General features: G+C 41.7%; 2 protein-coding genes across 2 annotated transcripts in view; one reads left to right on the top strand and one right to left on the bottom strand.

Moving 5' to 3' along the window:
* Window positions 1-3,720, top strand: part of LOC104515994 — a 15,216-nt gene extending 11,496 nt beyond the window's left edge. The window contains exons 5-9 of the mRNA XM_010160177.1: window positions 131-199; window positions 977-1,145; window positions 1,429-1,535; window positions 2,580-2,651; window positions 3,306-3,720. Of these exons, the coding sequence (XP_010158479.1) occupies window positions 131-199; window positions 977-1,145; window positions 1,429-1,535; window positions 2,580-2,651; window positions 3,306-3,582 (694 nt within the window). The 3' untranslated portion in view covers window positions 3,583-3,720. The remainder of the gene's footprint in view (window positions 1-130; window positions 200-976; window positions 1,146-1,428; window positions 1,536-2,579; window positions 2,652-3,305) is intronic.
* Window positions 3,721-9,153: 5,433 nt separating this feature from the next.
* On the bottom strand, window positions 9,154-22,667 carry LOC104515995 (melanotransferrin-like). The gene is made up of 17 exons (XM_010160178.1): window positions 22,587-22,667; window positions 20,002-20,165; window positions 18,866-18,965; window positions 17,659-17,835; window positions 17,018-17,180; window positions 16,848-16,912; window positions 16,008-16,165; window positions 14,764-14,950; window positions 14,446-14,594; window positions 14,132-14,222; window positions 13,754-13,822; window positions 13,275-13,457; window positions 12,832-12,988; window positions 12,016-12,098; window positions 10,599-10,783; window positions 10,041-10,227; window positions 9,154-9,263 (listed from the first exon to the last, which is right to left on the bottom strand). Exons 1-17 carry the CDS (start codon window positions 22,636-22,638, stop codon window positions 9,214-9,216), a joined length of 2,220 nt encoding a protein of 739 aa, XP_010158480.1. The 5' UTR covers window positions 22,639-22,667; the 3' UTR covers window positions 9,154-9,213.
* Window positions 22,668-25,211: the final 2,544 nt, after the last annotated feature.

The following is a 25,211-nucleotide window of genomic DNA, read 5'->3' as shown; positions in this document are numbered from 1 at the left end:
TTCCTGCTATTAGCGGTTTTTGTCTTACAGTCCAGTTTATATTAATCATTTTTCCCTCACTTTTTTTATAGTGTAGACCTAATTTTTATCTTGTTTTTTTTTTTTGTTTTTCATTCTTCTCTTGAAGCAGCTATGCTGTGTCACCATACCTACCTATACAGAGTATGGAAGCACTACAGACGGCAGGTCATGAGATACGGTGAGTCTCTCGGACTTTGATACTCACTCTGAGTAGTGGGATCATACGCTTTCTGCGAAAGACATCGCTCGTGTCATTCTGGCTTTCAGGTTTTGGCAGCTCACCTCAGGAACAGCTTTCTGATTAAAATGTTAGTGAAGTAAACGGGCTGGATCATGTAATGGAGAAGCGTGGAGGGGCATCAGTGCAAACACCATGTAGATTGTTGCACAGCACGATTCCGTACTTTCAACCATGTTGTGCCACTTCTTATGAAATGAGTATGTGAAACTATAGAAGTTTGTTTCCTTACTTGGTTATGTGTTCTTTCTGCCTGAGCAGCTGGATGCTAGGTGCTGAAACTGCCTTCTGCTCTTTTTTCACTGTTGGGACGGCAGATATAAAAGCTATCTTTTAAATGTATCTGTAAACGGAAAGTAATAAATTAGTAGTTGTGTCAAAGAAATGTGCTGGCAGAAAAGGATTAATCGCTTCCTATCAGTAGTTACTAAATATTTAAAGAGGTTACAGCTCTATACGAAAAGGAAAAGAATGGGTTCAAAACTCCATGCTCAAATGCACCGTCAGTTTAGTTTGTTTCAGCAGCAGCGTGGGCTGCAGCAGTTTTGGCTGTAGGTGTGTACCAAGACAGTGTTCACTTACTTGGACAACTTCTGTCAACTGCATTGCTTTGTGTGCACATATTGCAATTTGGGAGCATCACCTGAGAGCGTGGAATGCTGCTGCGGCATAAATCGGGTATTAATCTACATATGTTCCCTTCTTCCTCTGTTACAGTCTGGAAACTTCATTCCCTCTTCCGTTACCAAAGCCTTGCTCACTTCCAGAATCATTGCCATCTCCCCCCAGGCTTTCAGCATCAGAACTCCAGGTCCACGCCCTTGATGAAGCTGATGCTTCCGTTCCAGCCTGTCTTAGGTCCCAAGATGACCCAGAAGTGAAAAAAGTGAGTTCGTTTTGAGCTTTAGATATCTCAGACTCTTGGTTCCCCAGAATTTGAAGCTTCTGATGATGAATATTATCTAGTAACTGTTAAAGACAAGGAGAGAAAACCAGCCTGGTCTGTGCTGCAGCTTTCTTTTGTTCAAGCAGAAAGAAGGTGGCAAAACAAAGAGGAATGTTTATTCTGTAGATAATGGATACTCAACATAAAAGGGAATTTTGTTGACTAGCATTATTATTTCCTTCATTTTAACTATTTTTCTTCGTCTTCTTTTTTCTTTCGTAAGATCGAGCCAGAAAAGAGGCCAAAGAAAGTTTCACAGATCCGAATCAGGAAAACTGTTCCGAAGCCGGACCCTAACCTTACTCCAATGGGACTACCCAAACCAAAAAGGTGAGCAGTGTCTTTTAAATGGACTCAGACTAGCTTCTGTGCTTATCTTTCCTACATAACAGTATCATCATTTCAGTAAATGCTTCTCCTAGTACCACTGTCTTGTTCGCTCCCAGGTGAGTGACGGCTGCTGTTTGCTTCCCTCGTGAGGAAGGACTGACACAGCTGTACCAACCCTGCAACAGACTGAAGGAAGAAATTGCTCTTCGCACATAACTTTTTTCCAGTGAGAAAGGATAAATAAAGGTCTATTGGATGGGAACTACCGACTGGGGTTTAGGCAAAACGTGAAAGACTAAGCTGCAATGGAATGATTTTCTAAAGAAGAAAGAAGTTCATACTCATAAACATACGTAGACAATAAGTCATTCTGCAATGCGCAGTGTGATGGTGTGATCCACTGGGAAGTTTGGTTGATGCAAATTACGCTGAAGTTCTTCACAGACCCTTCTTTCTTTGTGGTATATGATCTTAGGAAACAGTTCAGTGTAACTGTAGGTAATCACAGTGCCCGATATGAATAAAGCTTTTCCAGTCGGTCATCTAGTGTTTTGTTTACTTTTGTCTTACACAGAAGTGCCAGCTTTGGCAAAGGAATGCATTTCTTTAGCGATCAGCTTGCTAATTAAGTGTCAATAACTTTTAAGATCAGTTTCAAGAGATGCAACGTTCCTTTACTAAACTGTAAGTCTTTTCTTAGCTTCCACAAAAAAGTGCCATGCGAAGGGATTTCCCCCCTTCTTTTGAGCACTGTTATTTCAAAATGTCATAGAATTGTAGAAGGAACACTGACCTCTGCAGAAATGCCAAGTCTTGACCCAGGACGTATAAAAACACTGTATGAATTTGGGTACTGAACAACCCCGTTTTCACTCCTTCCTATCCCCAATTAGAATCTAAATCTACATTTTAAGTTAAAGCATAATTACTTCATGTTTATGCATAGAACACAAACTATACTTGTTTCTAGTAAATCTGCTTGTTTTTAAGGGAGGTAGTTTTGAAATTCTTCTTTCTTGATTGATTTGTTCATTACTTTTTCAGGCTTAAGAAGAAAGAATTTAGTTTAGAAGAAATTTACACAAACAAGAACTATAAGTCCCCTCCTCCAGCCAGGTTGGTTCTGCTTCCTAATGAGAAAACGAAGATGAATGTAATTACTTAGGCAGAGAAAGAGAGGATTAAAGGTCTCTGAAAGCTTTAGAGGGAGATAATATTTTTTAATTGTTGTAGTTTTAAGTGGTAGTGAAAGTTAATTTAAAAATAGTATCTTACTATTTGGATGGAAAGCAGTGAAATAGAATATGAACTAAGAATTTGCAGCTGTTTAAGTATGGATTTGTAATTTTTTTTTTTTCATCTACTCATTCATTCCAGCCTTCATCCCAGTACAGCACGCACTTTTTCAAAATTCAAAGGCAACTAAATATCCTTTAAAATACTAAGGACTGCCTAACATTAAGACTGCTACATTTATTAATGTTCAAATCTCTTTATTTTATAAAAGTCAGGATTCTGTAGTTGTGCTTTTGAACTGAAACATGGATAGAAAGAGATTCAACCCAAATGTCTGCACCAATATCAGATTATTTAGCTAGCAGTAACGTGGGGCTGTCAGAGGTGTAAGCTGCGGATAAGTATACATTAAGGGCAGGGTGGAGGGACTGTAAACAGTTAGAAGTGTGTTTCCCTGGGTTATGAAATCTACCAGTCTCCTTAGCCTAAACTGCTTCTTGAGTGTTCATGAGTTCCATCCTTTACTTTTACCAGGAGCTTGGAAACAATCTTTGAAGAGCCCAAGGAGAAGAATGGACGCTTGATCTCTGTCAGCCAGCAGAAGCGAAAGCGGATTCTAGAGTTTCAGGACTTTACTCTTCCCCGGAAAAGGAAGACACGAAGCAAAATCAAAGTAGTGGGTAGTTTCACTCGAGCAAAAACAGCTGCACTACAGAGTACAGAGTTAGATGCTCTTCTGAGTCAGAAGCTAATGGACCTTGAAGCCTTCTTTGCAAACGAGGCTGAGCAGGAGCAGGCCTTTAGCATGTGAGGGAGCCATTTAGCTAAAAATGGTCCAGTTGGCTCCTTTAGTCCTGTTGGGAGGAATCTACTGACTTCATCAGTTACACTACCACTCTGTTCTGATAGCTGACGATCAGTTTTTGGCTGTCGCCCTCTTTAAGGTGCTATTTTATTTTATTTTATTTTAAAATGCTATTGGAGGGATTCTTTTAGGTCCCTGTTGAGTGTAACACAGCCACATACAATTTACCATTCCTTCCCCAGTCTCTGGAAATTACTGCTAATGTTTAATTATGTGTAAACACCTTTTGGGGGTAGAGTAGGAGTGTAAAGAAGGAAGTAGCGCACCTTCAGTGATGCTAGAACTCTGTAATCCAGATCATTTGCACATTTGAGTCTGCTGTTATTACTGTAATGGCTATTTTGAACAACCTGACGGAAAAGACATGGTGTTTGGTAAAAATAAATTCTAGCAAGCACATTCTTGATGTACCACTAACTTTTTAATAGCTAAAAGTAGCTGTCTGGGTTTGCTTTCCATTGTTTCTTCCTTCTGTTTACTTAGAAGGGTCCTTCTGAGTTTCTGTGCCCTTCCTTGCTTCAGGCAGCAGAAACCCCACAAAACTAGATTTTAAGTAACTTGCACTTTGTATATGTTTCTTTATTTGCTGCATGAGGACACCTTTTAACATGATTGAGTTCAAAGAAAAGGTAATATTTTAAGAAAAAATTGTGCCCAGTACTAGTTTTTCCCAAACAGTAGTTTTTAACTACTTGGCTGAGGCCAGCCGCTTCTCCAGAGGAAGAGGTAATTAGCCCGGGAGGATGTTAAGCTGTAGGATATGTAAATGGAGGATTTTAGTTAACTGAGCTGAGGTCCTGCATGCAGGGAACACCAGCAAAATCTTTGAGACTCATTTTAAAGTCATTTTAATGCCAGTAAAAATATCAACTTAATGCCAACAAGAAAATATTTTATTTTCCATCTTGAGGGTTTCTTTTTTTTTAACCATTTTAGACTTAACAGTTCACGTGGTACATAATTAGATATTCTCTGTACAGCACTGTTGTACGTAATAGCTCGTGTTGTACAAAGAGCCTCCTGGCATGTGGAATATTTTTTTTTTTCATTATGTAAGGCCATTTATAATTAACTGATGCAGCACTGGGCAATTTCTCAGCTATACCTTTTAGGGGAAGAGAGCTCCCTTCTGGGATAACTTCTGTTAAACTTACTTGAAGCATAATTCAAAATGAATGCTAGCTGCTGTTCAGGTAATCTCTGTCCTTTAGTGCCTATAGAAGTTATTCAGGCAAAGCTGTCATTGCTGGGATGCTCAAATTTAATTAATCTGTCCTTTCACTTCCCACTTGAAACTTGCACTTTCTGATTTACCTACCCATATAGAAGGGTTTTCTTTACCTTCAAAATGAGCAAATATCTAGTGGGTGGGTATTTTTAGTAAAGCCCTAGTAAATGCAGGACTGGATATACCACGGTTATCTTCTGTTGCTCTGCCACTGACTGAACAGAAAGCTAAAAGTTAACAAGCCATCTGTTGAATTCCAGAACTTTGAAAGTAGAGGAATGGAAGCGGATTATTACACTGTGTGTGTGCCTGAGACTTGAAAGAAATGTAATCTGGTTTGGTTTTCTCCCAGTTTATGTGCCGGGATTCCTAGAAGTTTACATTCTTGTTTTGGAGGCCAATTACCTTTAATCAGGAGGGCTGAAGAAGAGGAGTGCACACATAAAGAAGTGGTGTTGGGGTTTTGAGGGTAAAATAATAAGGCAGGAAAACTTTGAACATACTGACACACTGTTTCAGCAGCAAGGTCTGGTTAACCTATTTGGGCTGCTGGAGAACATTTTAATTAATCCTCTTTATTTTTATAAAAAGAAATCCCTAAAAATAAAGGTCGATTGCCTTTTAAAAAGTGTTTGAAGTTTTCCCTATACTGGTCTATGAGCCCAATTATTGACTGGTTGGAAGCTGTAGCAAGAGTGAGATATATATTTTTATGGGTTTATGCTATAGAATGGGATTGTTACACAGCATTTACTCACCTCCTGTTAATATGGGAGGCTCCTAGTGCTGTGACATAACTGAGCTTTTAAGGAAGCAAGGATACGGGTGGGTAGGGAGGAAACTTGCGTCCAGGCAAAGTTCACCTCTAACGTGCTTCAAAACATGGAATGTGTTGGGCTTTTCCTCTGGGCTGTGAGTTTATTTGGTTTGGGGTTTTTTTTGTCTGCTTCTCTGCTCTGTCCTGTTTCTGATAAATTGAAATAACATTTCTTAGCTTTCTTTTTAACAGCAGAGAGAGCAGAGCAAGGAAAACACTCCATTCTCTTTTGTTTATAGTAATTGGAGGAGTTGAAGTTGCCCATCTTGTCCCAGACTTTAGTTAGTGGAAACCCAGATATGGACACCATTATTCTGTTTTGGTTTAGTATTTGTATGATGAGCAAGATATAAGCTAATTGAGACAGAGCATCTCTTCCCCACCCGCCAGCATGCAGATGTCAGTGGTGCTTGTGCACTTTTTTCCTTTCCCACTTCTGTTCCTGTTTCCAGCACTCATGGAACAGCCTTGTTCCTTGGGGCTGCTGCTGGGAGTGATAACTGCGCAAAAGCTAGGCATTTGCCACTCTGAGCTGCTTCTGTCCCAGGTAATTGGAAGAAAAATGTATAGAGGATGTATCTTTTGGGGTCTTGCATACTCCCCCAGCTGAAGGATATCTACACTTGCCTTTCATAAAGTGAACCCACTCCAGTGAGGGTTTTGTTTGTATCATCATGGAAAGACATTGTAGGTATTGCTCACAGAAGCATGACTAGAGCAGCTTGAGAAGCATCGCAAAGCTTTTGCCCTGGACTGTCTCTTAGTAGTAAGTTTCACAGAGCCAGGCAGCTCTTTGCTAAATTTGCTGATTACGGGAGGTAGAAAGATCACTTTCAGAATTAAAAAAAGAAAAAAATTATCTTGTTTTCATTGTGCTACAACTGGAGCAGCTAAGGCTACTTAATGTATGTGACAGCATTTGCCTGACTGGCCATGTGGCTGCGTGTATTTTGAGTTCTGAGGCTTGCTGGATACGATGTTCTGCAAGCAGTTGTCATTTATCGTATCTGATTTGAGCTGGGCCTTTGGTATATTGTGTTCCAGGTGCTCTTCTAGAATATGGATGGTAACTGTGGATTCAGAGTCTGTATGATGCTATCATGTTAACAAATAGCTCAGTGAGAGTTTGTACACTTGTGCCATCAGCCTCCATCATGCTCTTGGCATTTTGTTTTTGTTCAATATTGTGTGAATCTAAAATTTTACTGTTTCATTTGTGTGTGTTTTTAATTTATGGAAATAAATTTTTCTGAGAACGTTTCAGTTTTTTTAAGGCTTTCTTTAGGCTTGTATCACTAAATATGCATGATATATCTGTCTTGCATACATGGGGGGAAGAGGCCCAATCTCCAAAGAGGTGAAGGCTGTTAATTAACTGGGTGTGCCTTGGTGAGGCACAGAGCAGCAATTCCAGTGTTCACTCATCTGTAGCCATACTTCAACCGGAACAGACAGACTTGGGGGATCTTAGCATGATCCTAGCTGCTGTTCGTAGTGTTGAGACATCCCTTGAGGTAGGAGAGTAGCAGGAGCCAGACAACACAGACAGCTCCTGCTAGGTTCAGAACTGAGAGCCAGCAATTCACGGACCTCAGGCTCTGCAAGGCCTCAGGCTCGTGTTTTTAAACCAAACCTGAAGCAGAGGAGTACCAAAAAGGCCTATTATGCATCTGTAATGTCTGTGCCAGAAAACAGTTCCACCACCCCTTCAAGCTATAAAACCTTGCGTATAACGCAGATTTTCAACTTACTGCCGTTCAGCTGCATGCTGCTCGTGGCAAAACCAAGCTGGCAGGTGAATTCTTCACTCCCTTCCCCTAACTCTCTTCTCTGATTGAAGTGCAGTGGTAGGTGGGCCCCAGCAGATGGCATGTAAGCTCCAGTGAGGAAAGGAAGGGAGCACCTAGACCTAAACAAGCATCCTCCGGTTCCCCTGCTTCTTCAGGGCTACAGCTTGCGGGCAGCAGCAGTACCCACAGGAGTTTCCTGTTACCATACTGGGACTTGTTTCATCCACTGTTTACCTTCCTTTTTTATCTCGAAGGTAGATGAGTTTGGACTTGTATCCTCTCTCTGTTGTTGGATTAGTCAATGTCAAACAATGGGATAAATAAGAAATTTATCTAAGATTTTTAAAAGTGCCAAGATGCATGTAATCTAAACCCCTTGCTACTGTCGGAGGGCAGATGTTGTCTTTCTCGGGAAGTGAAAAGGGGGAGGTGGGGAGTGACTTAGTCAAACAACAGGAAAGACAAGCTAGGCACGGAACGAGCTGTTTAAACCCAGGGATTCTTAGCAGTCTATCCTACAGCCGCGTGCTTTGCGGCCTTGCTGTAGTGGTGGAGGTGGTAAATTTTTTACAGTTTTTTTTCCTTTATATGGCAGATACCTTGACTTCATTGCAGCTGGCCTGTCTTAGCTATTTGCATGTCATGTATGGCTTGCTGAAGTTAATACAATATGCAATATGTGTAGCGAGGACTGGAAAGTTCTGGGTGAATTTTTTTTTTTAATTAAAATCTTAACCTTGCCCAGTTCAGGGTACATGGGAGCAGAAGGTGATGGCACTTCTGCAAGCTGAAATAGCCCTGCCCATGAAGAGCCATCCACTCAAGATCTTCATCCACTAAAAGGCAAAACAAATCCATGGATACATTCTGTTAAAAAGGCTTCATGTCACATTCAGGCATGTTCTACTTGTAAAACCAATGTTGTTTAATTGATAAATCATATTTTGACACTTAAGAGACACAGATTCAAAGTGTCAAAGTACTACAAAGCAATGACTGGAGTTTTTGAGAAGGGTGAATATCCACTGCTTTCCTTCACCTTAAGGCTGCAAGTCTCCAGCTCTGCTGGCTATTAGATGCCATAATACACTGATTTGTGAGAGAGAAATGTTTTGATTTACTAGTATAAATCCTTGGTTAAAAAAGCAAATACATTCTTTCCAGTTAAAAGCAGAAAAGACTACTGATTCCAATAAAAATTACATAGACAACCTGTAGCATATATGTGTATTCAGCAAGGACTCTAGCTACAACCAAGATCAAGGAGAGAGGAAGACAATGCTGTAGCTACCAAAATGTCAGGTTTTTTGGTTTGGGGTTTTTTTTGTGTGGAAACAGTTTATAAGACAAACAAGGCAAACTGCTACCAACTAACCTGTGCCACTCCTGACAGTCTGTATTTTAGCCCTTGGTATTGGCCTTGCTGTTTCCACAAAGACGCTGATTTCTCCACAGCAGTTGTACAGATTTGCTGGTCCTAGTCCTGTGCTGTAGGTTATGCAGACTGGCCTGTGCTGTTCCACACGATGCCATGCTCCAAACAAGAGAGGGGTGACACATGAGTAGTACTACATTGTCATAAACATAAAATCTGCTTTAAAAAAAAAAAGACAAGAGCATTCAGCATACATTTCTATGACGACTGTTTCCTTGCTGATTGCTTTGGATAGGTTGGACTCGTATTTCCTTGTTTTCAACACTGACGGTGATGTATGTGCCTTGCAAAGCCTCGGTAGTAGTGGTCAGTTCGATGAGGATGCACAGATATCCTGTTTGCAGAAGTCTAAGATGCCTACAAACGAGTAAGAGTATACGCTTAAAGATGCTATCAGCTTTAAAAATAACAAATTCTTCAGATGCTATTCACTAAAACAGCAGAATAGAGGTAAAATTCCCCTTCTGAATTTCAGCTCATTAACAACTCAGACTCACGGAAGTCTGACTTACTGTGTAACCTTTGTTTACTTCAATACAGATTTTCAGATCCCAAAACAGCCTGTCCCTGGCTCATAGACAGTTTAAGTTTTAGTGATAGCTAAATGTATACTTCATAGAGCTTTCAGTGGAAAACAATGAAAAAGCCATATGTTTATATAGGTTTTGATCTTGACTTCTCTAGTGCACTCTTAAAAAAGGAAATAACTTATTTTGAGGTTAATTCAAGAATTAACTATAAAATTTCTCTTTTCCCCAAGTTTGGCATATCCAAATGAACATTATATTCCCTTTGCCAGAACTCATTTTTGGAACTGAAGGGAAAAATTTCAGAGTGGGAGTAAACCAGCCCCATTTCAATAACCTCGTATGGCTCTGCAATATGTTACTCTGTTCCTGCTGAGCTCCAGTTTCAATGCTTTTGGACAGGAGTTGTAAGATGCTGTAAAGGAGGTCCAAACACAGTACTTGGAAAACGGTTACTAACAGCATTCTGTAGAACATATACTTCTACATTCAGTATAAACAAAAGGGCAATATAGAATATTTATAGAATATTCTGTGCAATATCCATGAACAGAACGCTTCCTGCTTTGCATTTTTCTCTAACTCCAAGTTAAGAACTTGACCTTACCTGCAGGTGTACAATTAAACACCGATTCTGCCAACTGCAAGAAAGACACTCCAAGAATTTCCTGATAGCTCATGTGACTTGCATGAACAAGGAACTGAGTAGTATCTTTGAAAAGCAGATCACTTTCACCATACTTCCTTGACTGAAAGAGATGGAATTCAGAATCCGCTTTGCTTCCCAGAGATTCCTAAGCAGAAAAGAAATAAGTTCCACTGCTTGGATCATAAATAGCAAGGTTAAGCTGGTGACCCTCAGTTTTGTAGTAAGAGCTAGCAGAAAAAAGGTTCCACTTTCACCTAGTACTGTCCTTCTTCGTACAAAAAGATGCAGCTTTGCAGTGGCCTCATGAGCATTGTGGAATGGCAACTGCTGCCAAAATGCCCCTTTAGAAAATCCAAGTCATTATTTTCTCAATCTCCCATGCACATTCTTAATTGTTTCCTATTGGACCTGAAAGCACTTCATGTATTTAGTACATACAGCTTTTGATCACGGAAGGGCTTTCAGCAGTCGTAGGCAACAAGTGATAACATGCTTTTTCCCTCTTCTTTGCCTTACCTGGGATTTCATTAGAAAGTCATAGATTTTTGTGACAGTGACTGGTCGGGTCATGACTGCGCTGGGGGGAATGGGGCCAAGGTTACAGCCCGTCCATTCTGTGACTGCCGCACGCGTTCCGTCCGGACACAAGAGTTCAAAGTCAATAGGGGTATAACCTTTTGCCCAACCAGAGCTGTCCAGATCTGAAAAGAAGATGAAGTGACAGCAAATTCTGTTAAAATACGAAAGCAGAAGTTAAGGAGAATCTCGTGCAAAATGTTAAAAAATGAGAGGAAGAAGTTTAGTCATTATGTTAAAAAACCTCAGCATGCTATGAGGTCATTCATGAGGAATGGAGTAGTGTTTTCACTGAGGAAACAGGTCCATGAACTTGAGCTGCACCGACAGACTAAAAACTAGAGGCATACAAAACATCAAGGCATACAAAGAGCTGCTCATGCCTCATCTTCATCTGTAATCAGATTGCTTTCTGGAAACAAAGCAAGTCAGCCTGCATGTCCTTTGCTTCCCCAAACAGCTCACTGCTCCATGAATTCCTGGTGGTTTCCAGGCCCTTACACCTCAACTTGATTTTGGAGAGATTCCTCTCTTAGAAAAGTCTCTTCTGTTACTGTAACTGCCTAAAAATTAGAATTCCAGAATGCTTTATCAGGCTGAACAAGATGGGGGTTCCCTTACTCTTCACCGCTATGAAAAGGCAGCATATTTTGTCTGTTAGAGCAGTAGGTATAATTTAAGTAATTGAAGGGATTTAAGGTAGTGTAACCAAATCAATTTTCATCAACAAAATCCACTTGCTAGACTGTTGCAAAGAAAAAATTCCCAAAGGAATTTAAACATTTCACAATGCTGTTTTAGCAACTGAAAGGCAAAATAATTTGAAGTATTTTTATCTATTTAGCTATTTGGACTGTTTATTCCTAAGTGCCTGTGAAACAACACGAGGAAATTGCTGTGCCAGAATAAAGCCATAGAACATCTCCCAGCACGAACAGCCCACAGCATTGCGTTTACCTGCCATTTTCGTTCTTGAAACTGTTTAAAAACAACGGGTACGTGCACTATGGCTGCCTATGGCAGAAAGTCTGGTGGGAAAAGTCACTTGCTTTTTAAAGCTTTGAGCTTTCCAAAAATTAGTGCAGCCTCCAAGGAGGATTACACCCCCAACACACACCTTGATCTTTCCACTCAGTGATTCTTCCTCTTTCCTCTCTAAAACTGAATGGTGTCTGAATTTTGAGCTTTACCAGAACACCTACATGCAGGAAAGGTCTTGCAATTTTCCAGTCACAAGCACAACTTCATGGACCTGATTAAGCCTGTAAAAGCTGATCCTCGTGAGTGAAGGTCACTGTGTGGGAATAACTGACACTAATGAACATTCTCAAAGGAAAGCAGAACATCTGCATCTCACTCTTTATGTTCTGGAGCAGGTTAGTGTGTTCCAGGAAAGCTACATCGCCGAAGCTTCTTCCACTGGGATTGCCAACTACGCACCTAGTGCAGGAAAAGACCAAGAAGTTAACAGAGACACCCACTAGACGATGACTGATGTTTGGGCAGTCATCTGAAGCTAAAACAAGAGCAGCTGGAAGTATCCCCCTCATCTGTAATTACTTGGTGGTTATGTGGAACTAGTTAGAGATGTCAGTATAGACCCTGGTGGACAGTGTTCACATATTTGATGAGACAATCCCTTTCATCCCTTAAAGAAGCTCCCAAGGCAAAATCGTGGCACAGTGCCCACGCAGCCTCACCTGTGCCTAGCCAGGAAAGAGAATGTAACTCAACTAAATGCATTATATCTGTTCTGTGAGAGTGCTTTCACCCTTAATACTCTTTTTTGCTTCTGCATCAACTGTGGTTTAACATCTCCAGTGTATTTAATGACCTCTTGTACCCTCCACTGCTGCTTATCACATCACCTCTGCTCTCTGACCTTCTGTCTTTCATCCCTCCTCTTTAATGAGTCAGTGCCAATGCTCTAAGCCGTACGTATTTGGAGCATGTTTGTCTTGCTCTGGAAATGTTTTCATGACTGGTTGAGCTGCATATCCCATAGCAACTGCAACCAAAACAAAATACGTCCTAGCAAAAGTTTATACAGCTAGCTGCTTAACCCCCCCCCAAAAAAAAAAAAAATCCTCACAAACCTCCCAGAAAGACCACCAGCAAAACAATAAGCCAATTCTGGCTATTGCTCTGCATTTCTGACTGACAAAAGGCTTACCTGAGTGCTCCCATATTGCCATAGTAACGTTCGTTGTGACTTGCAGCACATCTGCTAGACACCCGAGCCCCTTCCACCTCGCTGTCTCCAATGCACACCTTGCACAGGTTTCCATCTGCTCCTGGCATGCAGCCTTTCCAAAAGTAATGCTGATAACCTGAGAAGAGAAAACTGAGGTGAGGTTAGGGCAAGGTATTCCAAAGCCTCTTCACATGTGGGCAAAGACAAGAATGGCATTCCATCCTAATAGCTACCAGCAAGAGGGCTAAATAGTGTGATGAATCTCACATAGCTGGATAGGAGGAAGAGCTGCTTCAACACCCTCTGAGACTGCAATCATCACCTGCTGGTCAAATCCTCATGGCCCCATCTCCATTTCCTCCCAAATCTGGGGCTTCAGACTTCCGTGATCTAGTCAACAGACAACCCAGAGCAGCCCTTACCAGAGCCAATGTTGCAGTTCCCAGTATCATTCTCCAGAGCTCCCACTGTGTATCTGGAAGGAAGTAACCATCCTCCAGGACTATACAGGTGACTGTGGCAGGATCGCCTTCCCCTAAGGTTATGGATGTTAATCTGTTTGGCATTTTTCTTAGCTAGGGCAACAGCATAAACTGGTGGCAGTGCTGCAAAACAATGACAACAACCAGTTATACCAAGGCAATTAAATGTTCCACACAGGTACAGCCCTCCTCTTCCCTCCATCATCCTGTCACTCTATCTTCAGTTTCAGTGGAGGATCCGCATTCTTTGCTTAGTCCAAAGCTCCTGTCCCAGCTGCCCAGCATTATCTGTAAAGCTCCTACTGAATACGCACAGCAATTTCTTTCCCAAACCAACAGGCAAATACATTCCTACATAAACCCTAGAAGCAGTCTCAGGGAAACATGAACTTCTTGCTTTCTCAAAGTTGTCCTATTACCTTTGCGCGTAAGGTGAATTAGTTTCCCTGTTTCCTCCATACTCTTAGCAGCCAGGGCGCAATCTCCACCTGGAGAGGAGAGACAGCTGTTACAGATCTTGTGACTGCTGTCATTCCTGTTACATGGCAGCAGCCCACCAGAAACCTTGCAATCCTCTAGAGCCATGCCAGCATCTCTGTCCCTTCTACAGAAGAGATGTAATGAACAGCCAGACCGAGTGCTAAACCCAGTTAGTGGAAGAGCTGGGAAGAGTATTTGGACATACATATCGATTCCTGCTTCCATCACAAAACATCATGAACTGTGGAAATTTAACTGTATTTTTAATGGTACTTTCTTGATTCCCTCCCTTATGCTAAGGTCACCTGAGAACTTACCATAACATTCTGCAGCGACAGGAACCAATCCACACCTCCCTGCAATGTAGACGTGTGTTGCGTCCAGGGTGACTGCATCAGCCTCACTACTCTGCCAACAGCATTATAGAACATAACAAAACCACGATTTGCATGAATTGTGTAACTGAGCAGCTGTACTTTCTCACTGGTTGGAAATCCCTTTGCATAAATCCCCTCTCATTCCCACCACTTCCTCTAGTGTACAAGCTGGTTTTCCTCTTATTCAACAGAGACAAGGACGTACACACCCTGTGCAGCCTTATCATATATTCTGACCAGAGGGAGTCTCCTACCTTAATCATTTCGATGCATTTGGTCATGGAAGTTGCTTGGACACAGACTAATGGGTCGGATTTGATGCTCAGTGCCCACTCCTCACATTTGCGAAGCTCAGCATCACTGATGCAGCACCAGCGCACCACACTGTTGTCCAAAGAGCTCCCTGCATTAGAAGGAAGGAGCATGGTGAGCTCATGTCACCTATGCACCAATCTGTTCCTTGCTAAGGGGACATTTAGGTCTATGCACTTGTGCCTGGCAGGGAGGAATAACATGGAAAGAGAACTTTTTCTTCTCTTTCTTTAGCTACAGTCCCCTGGAAGGCTTCTCACCTTCATGGCCAAGTCCCTTAAGGAGGGCTACATAATCCAGACCAAGGACGTAGGCAATCTCTAGCTGCTCCTCAAGAAGCTGCAGGTGATGGGTGGCATCCCGGAACAGCAGGTTCTTTCCTCCAAAGGGTGCTGAAGCGAAGAGTTCAAACCTGGCTCTTTCCTTTCCTTTTCGCCCGAAGAGGCGCTAGGACAAGAACAACACTTTTAATTGCAACAAATCTGCTAATCCTTCCAGTAACAGTGCGCCTCATCCTCCCCTCTCTTCCTGTCTGTGGTTTGTAACAGAGGACTTGGGGTTCCATCACAATGGTGCTGCAGTAAGTGGCTGGTTCCAGACCTAAAAGCATTATACAATTCCCTTTTTTGAAGAATTTTTTCTCCTCTTAGTTTTTCAAATTTATTGAGCTGTGCTCAATGTCTCCAACCCTGGAGCAGCAATGGAGGGAGCACAGCTGAGTGAGAAACACTTGTGATAAAGATCAGTGCACTAAAGGGGTGCAAGATCTTTTCTGCTTTATGATGGGGAAGTACCATGTAACCCAGCACCATGTTTAGCCTGACGGTGCTGGAAGAGAGGAAAGCACTGAGAAGTGTACTAGGAACACTGCTATGTGTGGGGGAACACAGTTGTGTTAATAGGTGCACTGTAAAGGCGTATGAAGATCTCTCCGTAATGAAAAGATTTTGTACAACTGCTGTCTGCCAGAGTCTGCATGATAGCACAACCCAGCCCAACTGGGTTGAATTATTCACTGTCTGCTGGGCTATTGTAAGGGCTGGATGGCTTCATATATTCTTTAAATTTATATTTAAACATGCATTTCATGTTCAGCTTCAAGTAGATTCCTGGACGTCAAGATAACAGACAGTATTTTTAAGTTCAGAAAGAGAGAGGAAGAAAGGTGAAGGCTGCCTGAACCTAAGCATCTCCCTCAGCTACAGAAGAATTCGCATACGTTCCAGGGCAGGATGAACACCAATAGCCGTTTTCCAGTTTGGGTGTTCGGGCGTTTTCCCCTTCTTTACTTTTTTACCCAGCCTTCTACAGAACGTTTTAGAGAGAAGTAAAACCTTCTTCCAGAAACCAATGCAGGATCCCTTCCCAGAACAACTGATTTTTAGTCCTTTTTCATACTAACTATAAATTTCTCAAGAAAGAAAGCAAACTGGGTGGTGGCCTCCACACAAAGATGGAAAAAAAGCCTGTACCAGGAGATAGACGGCTTATGATGGCCACTCACTTGGATCATGGCAAGAAATTTGTTGGTGACCTTCTGGAAGTTCTGGCGGGTGATGATGCCACGGCCAGGCCCCTTGCCCAAGTTACAGGTGCTGTATTCAGTTAGCTCAGCTGTAGTCCCGTCAGGACATAAGAGTTCATATTCCTGTTGCTCTGACTCTGAAACAACAGGACACTCATGAATCTATGAAGCGAGACATGGCTTGGCAGCAGGCACAGAGGTGGAAGGTACTATGTTTTTCAGAGGAGGTTTGCTTAAAGATCATGCAAGCAGCACAGCACAGCAAGCACACTTGGGAAAACTGTCTTTGGTATGCTCTTCTCTTAACAGAGAGAGGGACCTCAGCCAGAAGTACTCCAAAATACTCTTTAAACTGTACCCCTGTAAATATGTTTGCTTAAAAATGCTCACCTGCAAATACTGCTACTAACCACTCTCAAAAACATTGAAACAGAGCTCGACTGAGTTTAAAAATACAAAAGGGGTATATGGGAACTGAACATTCTAGCAGCTCGGTACACTGAATTTTAAAAGGAATCTTACAACTCAGGCAATGCAAATATTGACAGCTGCGTCACAGACTTTAAGCTGGATAAATCACCTGTGCAAAAACATCTGTTTGCTCCCATCCTAGGAATCTCCTGTGAGCAATTATAGCTCATTTACCCTTTCCTTTTCTCTTTCCTTCTGACTTGTGTGGAGAGCTAAGAAATATCAATTAACTGCTTGGAGGGATTGCATTTTCCTTAGAAACAACAAAAATATAGCCATATCCCCCAAACTCCCATTCAGGAAATAACACAGCCACAGGTTAAAAGGAGCATGAATTTTTAGGATTACCTGTGGCACTCACAATGGTTAGATGATCTAAAAAGGCAACATCTGCCACTCCATTCTTCAAGCACCTGCAGGAAGACAAATGCCATCCTATTAACGATTACCTGGCTCTTCCTCCCTCACAAGTTCTTTTACCCTGAAGGTAAATTCAGTGCGAGTGTCACACCGCTCACCTGAAGGCTCCCTCAGAGTCATAGAAGGGTTCATTACTGCTTGTCTCACAGAAGTGGTTCTTGTCTCTGACATAGGATTTTTGTCCTTGGCAGAGAGCACACAGTTGAGGAGCAGCAATGCCAACGCCAGGGATGCAACTTGCATTGAAATACTCACTGATTGCTGCAGATGGGGGTGGGGGGCACAAAAAGAAAGCAAGTCAAATGGGAAAAAAATGGAAGAAAAGGGGCCAAACATATCATGGGCATAACTGGGACTATGGTGCTTTAAGAAAAATTAAATAAAACAGCAAATGCAGTTTCACTGTCTAAACTTCAAACCTGAAACATTTGCTGGAAACAAGTGTGTGATCTAATTTTGCTTGGTTGAAACCATTCTTGTGCCAGCTAGATATTGCAAACATTTATTCCCTGTTGCATACAGAAGACAAAGATTTCCTGGTTTGGTAACAATTCTGCTGCTCTGACATCACTAGAGAAGTTCTGAAGAGAGCTAAGAGCCCATATTCAAAACACTCCAAGAGGGTATCTCATCCACAAACCCCTGCAGTTTCCACACAGCTCAGTACATCCTGCATCTGCTTGCATTCATTCACTTGAGCTCAGGGCAGAGACATAGCCCTGTGGCTCCTGTCACCCACCTTGGCTCAGAGGTTGCGCCTCATCCCAGGAAAGATCATTTCTTGCAAGGAGAAAGCCCAGTGGAATATTCCAGCCTGATGTCCATCTGGCTCCGTTGTGGCAGCTGCGTGCACCACGTAGCCTCTGGATATCCAGAGTTCCTCGTTTGGCAACAGCCACAGCAAACACGCAATTTCCTGCAATAGGACAAAAAAATGTAACAGAAATAACTAAATTCCAAAAAAAACCTTAGGCATATTAAACACAGGAACTCATGCCAGGAACTTTACCCTAGACTGGCTACATTGCACCTTGTTCAAACTGAGCGATGCAAGTGATGCGCAAAGCAAGAACGTAAAAATCTGGTGGAAAGGGTTTGCGAGATCACCGAGCTCCATCATCCAATGCAACTGCTCCTCAAGAGTTTGGAAGAGTTTTCACACTGCTTAGGTGTTGTACTGGAAAGAGCTCTTATGTCTTATCCTCAGAACACACTCACCACCTGAAACACATCAATTCCACTCTGATTTCATGGTTCTTCAGCCAAAACAAAATTCACTTCTGTTCCTATACAATTCCCTTATTAGTCTCTTCCTGCATCCCTCTGCTAATTTAGCTTCCTTCTCAGATTCATGTCCCACAAGTATTTTCTATTGTATGCTTGATTTTGGCTCAGAATTACTTACTCTCACCTTATAAAGCATTCATTGCACAGATTCTTCAGGTCTGCCAGGAATGTAGAGGAATCTTACCGTAACAAGATTCTACACCTTATATTCTTGTCTCTTTAGGGTGAGGCGGAGAGAATAAATTCCTAAGAGAAGTTAATCTCAAAGAGAAGTTAATCTCTTAAATAACTGCTAGTAAACGTTCAGTTACATTAGTAAAGGGCACGGTGTAAGAACTGACACATGGAATAAAACCCTTATTCCCTAAAAGATGTAGAACTTCAGTACAGCAGTGCTGCAGGCAGGGGCAGATACAGACAGTTTGTCATAGTGACAGTGCCACAGGCAGAAAGGCTGCTAGATACATAGCACCACTGGTATTTTATTCACCATCACTAAGTATTTTAGAGACAGTTGTTAGTCACCTCCATACTCTACTCTATGAAGTTGATTAAAATGTAGCCTTTTTTGTAAGAATTCTTGAGCTTTGCCTTTTACCACAAAGCAGTTTATTAGCCAAATCAGAAGTACAACTTATTATTTCCCTTTATGAACGTACCTTGATCATAGATCTCCTTTGCCACCACTGTCAAACCATATAGCTTTACAGCAGAGTAAGCATCTCCAGCATCCAAGGAGGCAGCATCTGCTTTATTCACCTTAAAAAAAAAAAAAAAAAAGGCAAAACTCTCAAAACAAGTGTGCTTAAAGGGAAACAGAGAAGCTCCAGAGCAGAGTTTCTGCCTGAGAAGTAGTAACCTGTGATTTTTACAAGCATTTGCTTTGGTTTTAATTGAATTCCTGCTACTAAGCATGGTGCAATGTTAGCAATGAAGGCTGAATTACCCCCAAAAAATACCTGTTCTTTTCCAGTAACATCCTTTCTCACCTCTTTTTTGGGACTTCCATTCCAAAACCCCAATCCTGATACCAACTGAAGAAAAAGGCAACTCGTATTTCATCCTGCTGCTTCCCCAAGGCCCCAAACCCTACAGAGTTCTCCTGGCTATCATCTTTCCATAACCCGCAAAGTGGAACTGAAGTCTGTTAACAAGGGTTGCAGGACTGAATGAAAACATAAAATAAATTATTCCCTGAACCAACAAGAAAGGTTTGCTTTGGTTTTGTTTTCCCAGTCAGACTTGGGCTCCGTGGAAGGCAACTGGGACTGAATCAAAATGGAAACTGAAATTCTCTATCCAAATCAAGTTTCAGGTATGTTAATGAAATTATTCCACAGCAAATGCTTCCTTTTTCATTAGTAATTTTTTTCCAAAGCATATAGCATTATGAAGGTTTCATTTCAGAACTGGTCAATTACAAGAGCTTACACTTACAAATGGTCTGATATCTAATTTTATTCAAAATAAAGATTTTTGTTAAACAAAAAGGCTTTACTCTTTACTTCAGGAAAGAATGAATAGAGACAAAAATTGGCAGGGAAGAAAGGGAAGAGAAAATATTCATTATAGTCACAGTAAGACCAAAACCCACAAGCAAGAGGAATGCTCTGAGGACATTTTAATTTAGTAGTTTGATTTATATGCAAGCTACTGTGTACTTTGCCACATATGTAATACCATCATTTCAGTATCATTTCACTCTCCCATGCTTTCTGTTTACTATGTTTACCAGTTACTTCTTCAAAAGAGGATTTGGACTCAAAATCAGTTTTAAAAATCCCTGTGGACTCACCCTGATTTTATCAATGCAGTCATATGTGTTGTGGGCTCTGATGCAAGAAATCCTAGCAAAGGAATTGACAGTAGCAAGGGGCAGCACAGCCGTAAGTGCTTTGGACAGTTCAGCACACTTTCTCTGTTCTAGGTCAGAAAGGGTGCACCATCGGAACTTCTTCCCTGTAGGATCAAGAAAGAAGCCAAGATTTGTAGGATTTAGTGAAAAGGGAGGCTATTTTCATTTATTTAGCTTCACAAGCTCATTCTGCTCACTCACATTCACATACCCACGTACATGTGCCCAAGCAGTCAGACCAAAACAACTTTTGCCCAACACGGAGGACAGTGAATGTTTGCTGCGGAGTCTTTACTGTATTACATCTCTTTGCTTCATCTTGACTGGCAGCACCAAATTAGCTTTTAGGTAGATTTTTTCAAGCATCAACAATCTGTTGCCTCAGGATCTTCCTTGGTTCAACCTCCATGAACCTTAGGCAAGGTTGCCACCCAAAATGAAGAAACAAAGGCAAAGACATCTTTATGGCTATGGTCTGTTTTCCTGTTGGGATAGCAAGAGAAGGAATGGCATTTACAACGCAGGGTAACCTTGTTACCATCTTCCTGCTATCAGACTGCAGTTTTTCTGCTAATAGGCCAACTGTGATGTGACCTTATCAGAGCACAGGTCTTTCTACTCTTGATGTAAACAATGCCTCCCCGAGGGTTTATCCATTTTATTGCTGTCAGTTGTGTCCTTGGTTATCAATACAGGCCATTCGTTTAACCTTTGCTCTGCTCTTTCCTTTGGTGCTTTCATATGCACATATTCCCATCCATAATTTATCCATACCAAGATTTCTGTTACAAAGCTCTAGAGAGTCAGAACTAAACCTGCAAAAGAACAGGTAGTATGGAGGGAGGAAGTTGGTAGGGATCAAGTTGCTTTAGCTTTGTTGAACTGAGTCTTCAGAGAGGGTATTGTTGTTTTCTAAACAAACAATAACTGGTGTTCTCAGTCCCCTCTGTCTCACAGCACTGAGCTACATGCTGCGTCAGAACAGCATTTCCCACTGAGCACCACGCTTTGTTAGAGCGGCATTTCCTCCTCATTTTCTTTTTGCAGACAAGGGCTACCTTATCTTAAATAAGACCCACATCACACCTCCAGGGTCAGAAAACCTTAGATCAGAGAGGCATGAAAATTTTATATTGGAAGAAGTTCACAGTTAAGTGCTACTTTATAATAGAAATAAACCAAATCCCTCAGTCTGAGTGTGAGGATCTGGGACTACTTGAAATTACGATGGTGATTCTGTGACTTGCACCTTTTTCTGTTTTTAAACAATGTACTATCTAAGTGTTGCCTCAGCAATGAGAAGTAACTTGCTGCACTTCCCCCAAGACAGAAAGGTTTACCTTCCATGACAACACCCACCATGAGAGACAGAAACCAGGGGCAATTTGGTTATTGGCAATGAAGAATCATGCGCTGTGTTGAACAGGGTATTGAGTGTATTAACAACGAAGTCCTTACAATCCTACCTCTTCCAAGCAGGAAATTAGTAAGAAATATCTTCATTTCTGGATGCCAAACAAAGAGATTATAGAACACTATAAATTTTTAGTGGAAATGAACTATTCAGTTAGTTTTCAGCTGGAAGAATTTCTGACAAAGTAACCACTTAAAACAAACAAACAAAAAAAAAACCCCAAAACAGTGCCAGCAGAAAGAAGGAAGGTGCAATTAGAAGTGGAGGAGAAGGTGAAACCTCCTTTTCCATGGGAAGCTGGGAGTTTGGTTGGTTTAAACTGACTATGAAGCTACATCCTAAGTAGTCCAGACGTGTCAACAAAATTTCCTCTTTTGCTTTAGGCTCCAATTATTCCATCTTGGATGCACTATGACTTATTTGTATTCTTCCTATTAAATGCCTTCAACTCTGAAGTATATCATTATGTACACCTCAAGAAGATACTATGCATTTAGGGAGGAAAAAAGTGATTTTTATATATAAGAATAGCATGCAGTTATGTAACTTGAGAGAAACTTATACCATGTAATGAAAACCAGGACTGAATGCATACAAAACACTACAAGATCTCTAACATGGTCATTTCCAGATGTTTAACCATTTGGCTCTCTGGCAATCCATTAAAAAAAATATTGCCTGGAATAATGTTTACAGTTAAATCATTGAAGATTTTATTTCTTTGAGCACAGCATCAGACATTAGTACCCTACTTACTTTGATGGTAATTCAGTGCAATTCCAAAAAGAACCCATTGTGGTTTTAGAGGGGAGCAGCTTGAAATACACTGATCCAGTTTGACAGCATTAATGAGGGCGCAGATCTCAACTATTCAAAGGAAACAAACCACTAAATTGCTAAGAAACTAATGCATCAAGCATCTTCAAAACTAACAGGGTCACCATCTGCCAATGATCAAACACGAAAAATACAAGCAAATACAAATCACAGGCACAGTTCTAGCTGCCACTTCTCTGCACAGATGAAAACTAACCCAAAGCATATATTAGAGTGTGTATCCTGGTAACCCATCTAGACGTCACCTTTCTCTGCCCCTCTGCATCAGCCTTACCTGAAGACAGCAAGGTGAAGATGATTAGGACAATTAAAACCACTATCTTCATGATTACAGCAGTTCAGCAAGGATCCTCTCTCTACCCTGACGCTCTGCCTTCTCATACCAGGGATTCCACAGTGATGACCAAAGCTTCTGGAAGATAACAAAGGGATTTTCGGCATCCACAAAGATAAACAAAGATTTAAGAAAAAACCCAGACTGTTGATATGTCCTTGTATGCAAAGGAGAAAGGGCCAGTGTCCTATTCCTATCCACAGACAGAAAATATCAGTGCATTTTCTGCTCTGCTATGAACAGACATAGGAAGAAATGTAAGCCTCTGCTTCTGAAATAAATTGTGCTTCTCCTGTTTCAAGAGGCACCAATATGCTTTCAGGAGATAGGTAAGACTTACATCTATCTTACAAAAGTAGGTACCTAAAGCGAAGTGAATTGTCCAGGCTACTGTACCTATCCCTCTACAGAATACTGAAGAGTCCTTCTTACCTTATTTTTTCACATGACAATGGTTTCTCTGTTGAGATTTTTAAACAAAAACTAATCTTATGCCTCCCTAAGAATTCAGAACAGAACGGTGACACTGTTGACTTTCTCTCTTCATTCCATTCTATCACAGCAGTCTCATCCAAGCTGTCTTATCTCCCTAACACTCAGCCTGGAGTATTACCTCTTAATTACTCTGCAGCAGCCATGATTAACATCATCTATTCTACAGCAGGGAAAAAAGATACATTTATAGAGAGAGAAGCAGAAGTGTACATACTGAACTGATCTGATGATGCATACAGCATTGTTAACATGCTTTCATCTTTCCTGTTCAGGAAAGAACTGACTATTCCAAAAGTCCTAGAGAAAGAAAGTATTTTTCCTAGTTTTGTTTTCTTTCTTCATCTTCTGGATTTTCTTAGTGCTTTCTCTGCTTCATGTGTTTTTGCCAATACTTTTCCCAGATATCTTTTGTTGCCTTATGTACTGTTCCCTAGTGATTCAGTCCTTATTCCCCACTTGCTTCTTTTGCATGCACATACATGGATTCCATTGCTTACCTCTGCATTTGCTAAGTTCCCTCACTAGATCTGCAACACTTGTTGAGGTGTTACGTCTCCCACTAAACTGATCACAGGAGGCGTTACATTGCTCACCCTTTCCTGCGCTCCCTGAACAAATGTTCTCCAGCCCTGGGATCTCCGTTCTCTCACTTGCTACAAGAACAACCGTGGTATTATTCCATCCTTTGACTTGGCTCACCTGCACAGGCCTAGCACAGCTCAGTACCTTGGGAAGTATGTTCTATTCTTCAGCGAGTGTAGTCTGTACAGTCTTTTGATATGATGTATTATCAGATGTTTAAAAACCCCTCCAAATCTAAGAACAAAACACACGATAAAAGTAATTTTAAAACAGTTGAAGACCCACTTATTTACTTTTAATTCCAGAGGGAAAGATTAGATAAGACCAGATCATTAACCAGTTCAGTTAATGTCAGTTAATATACACTACAAACAAGTGTGTTTCATTTAACTCCACCTTAACCTCTGAAGCATCCTGAATCACTCTGGGGAAACTCGTTGGTCAGGCCCACCAGCCGGGTGCAGTTCGACATCAAAGCTAAAGCCTCTTGCAATGCTTGCAGCAAAGCACCTAGCAGGAACAAATCCCACCCTCTTTGAGGTTTTACTTCCTGCCAATCCTACCATGATGTTATCTCAGGATATATGTCCATCCCAACAACTCAGTCAGCTGATAATATTACTATTACATGAGGCTAAACCTGGATCTCTGCTCAACTTTTACATATTTAAAAATAAAAGGTTTTCCTGTGTGTGGCTAAGATGCTTGTACAGACATTAAGCTGCTGCCTGTGGTGATGTGAAAAAAACAGAATGACATGAAGGTGTTGTAGACTTCATTTAGGCCTGGTCAGGAAAATAAACAGTCACAAATGTAAAGTAATCAGGCCAGTCAAAAGGACCATGCCCTAAAGCACCAAGGATGAGGAAACACTATGGCACGACTCTGGAATTCTTTTCCTACTGAACCACCCTATGAAACTAACCCCCTACCACCGACTGAAAATGGTAATTAGCTACTTCCCAGTGATGTGGCATCTATGCATCTATCAAGGGATGCATCTAACAGTGTGGAGACCAAATAAACTCTATAAAATCCCCTCTGCGCTGCCAGGATCCAGCAGAATAGAACGGATGTTGCTGCACTACCCGGCCTGACACCTCACCACAGAACAGTACTGCGTCTGTCTCGTGTCATACCCCACCCCACCAAGGAAAATGCCTGCCCTGACATCCCCGGTGCTCCCACATTTGTGGTCAAGGGCTTACCAGCCCCTCAACAGCAACACTGAGAAGCAGCTGAACCCCAACTGCCTCATCCTCGACTCCCCAGGAGCAGTCGTCCCCTCCAGCCATCCCTCCCTCTGAGGAACAGCTCTGCCCGGATACCACACCCCCTTTCTGGAGCAGCCTTGTGCCCATACCACATACCCCCAGGGACAACGCCGTCCCCACACTACAGCCCCCGGGAAAGGGCCCTGTGCCCCCATCATGTCCCCTCAGGGACGGCCCTATGCCTGTACCACACCCCCCGAGAAAAGCCCTCACC

The sequence above is a fragment of the Eurypyga helias genome, unplaced genomic scaffold, assembly GCF_000690775.1.
Source record: "Eurypyga helias isolate BGI_N326 unplaced genomic scaffold, ASM69077v1 scaffold8841, whole genome shotgun sequence".
NCBI lineage: Eukaryota > Metazoa > Chordata > Aves > Eurypygiformes > Eurypygidae > Eurypyga > Eurypyga helias.
Note: the sequence above shows the minus strand (reverse complement) of the source record. Positions and strands in the feature narration are given on the sequence as shown.

Coding starts and splice junctions, on each gene's coding strand:
- LOC104515995 (XM_010160178.1), bottom strand. CDS start 22,638: ATGAAGATAGTGGTTTTAATTGTCCTAATCATCTTCACCTTGCTGTCT. Junction 17,181..17,658: donor GGCGCAACCTCTGAGCCAAG/GTGGGTGACAGG, acceptor CCCCATCTGCAG/CAATCAGTGAGTATTTCAAT. Junction 12,989..13,274: donor GAACTGCAACATTGGCTCTG/GTAAGGGCTGCT, acceptor TTCTCTTCTCAG/GTTATCAGCATTACTTTTGG.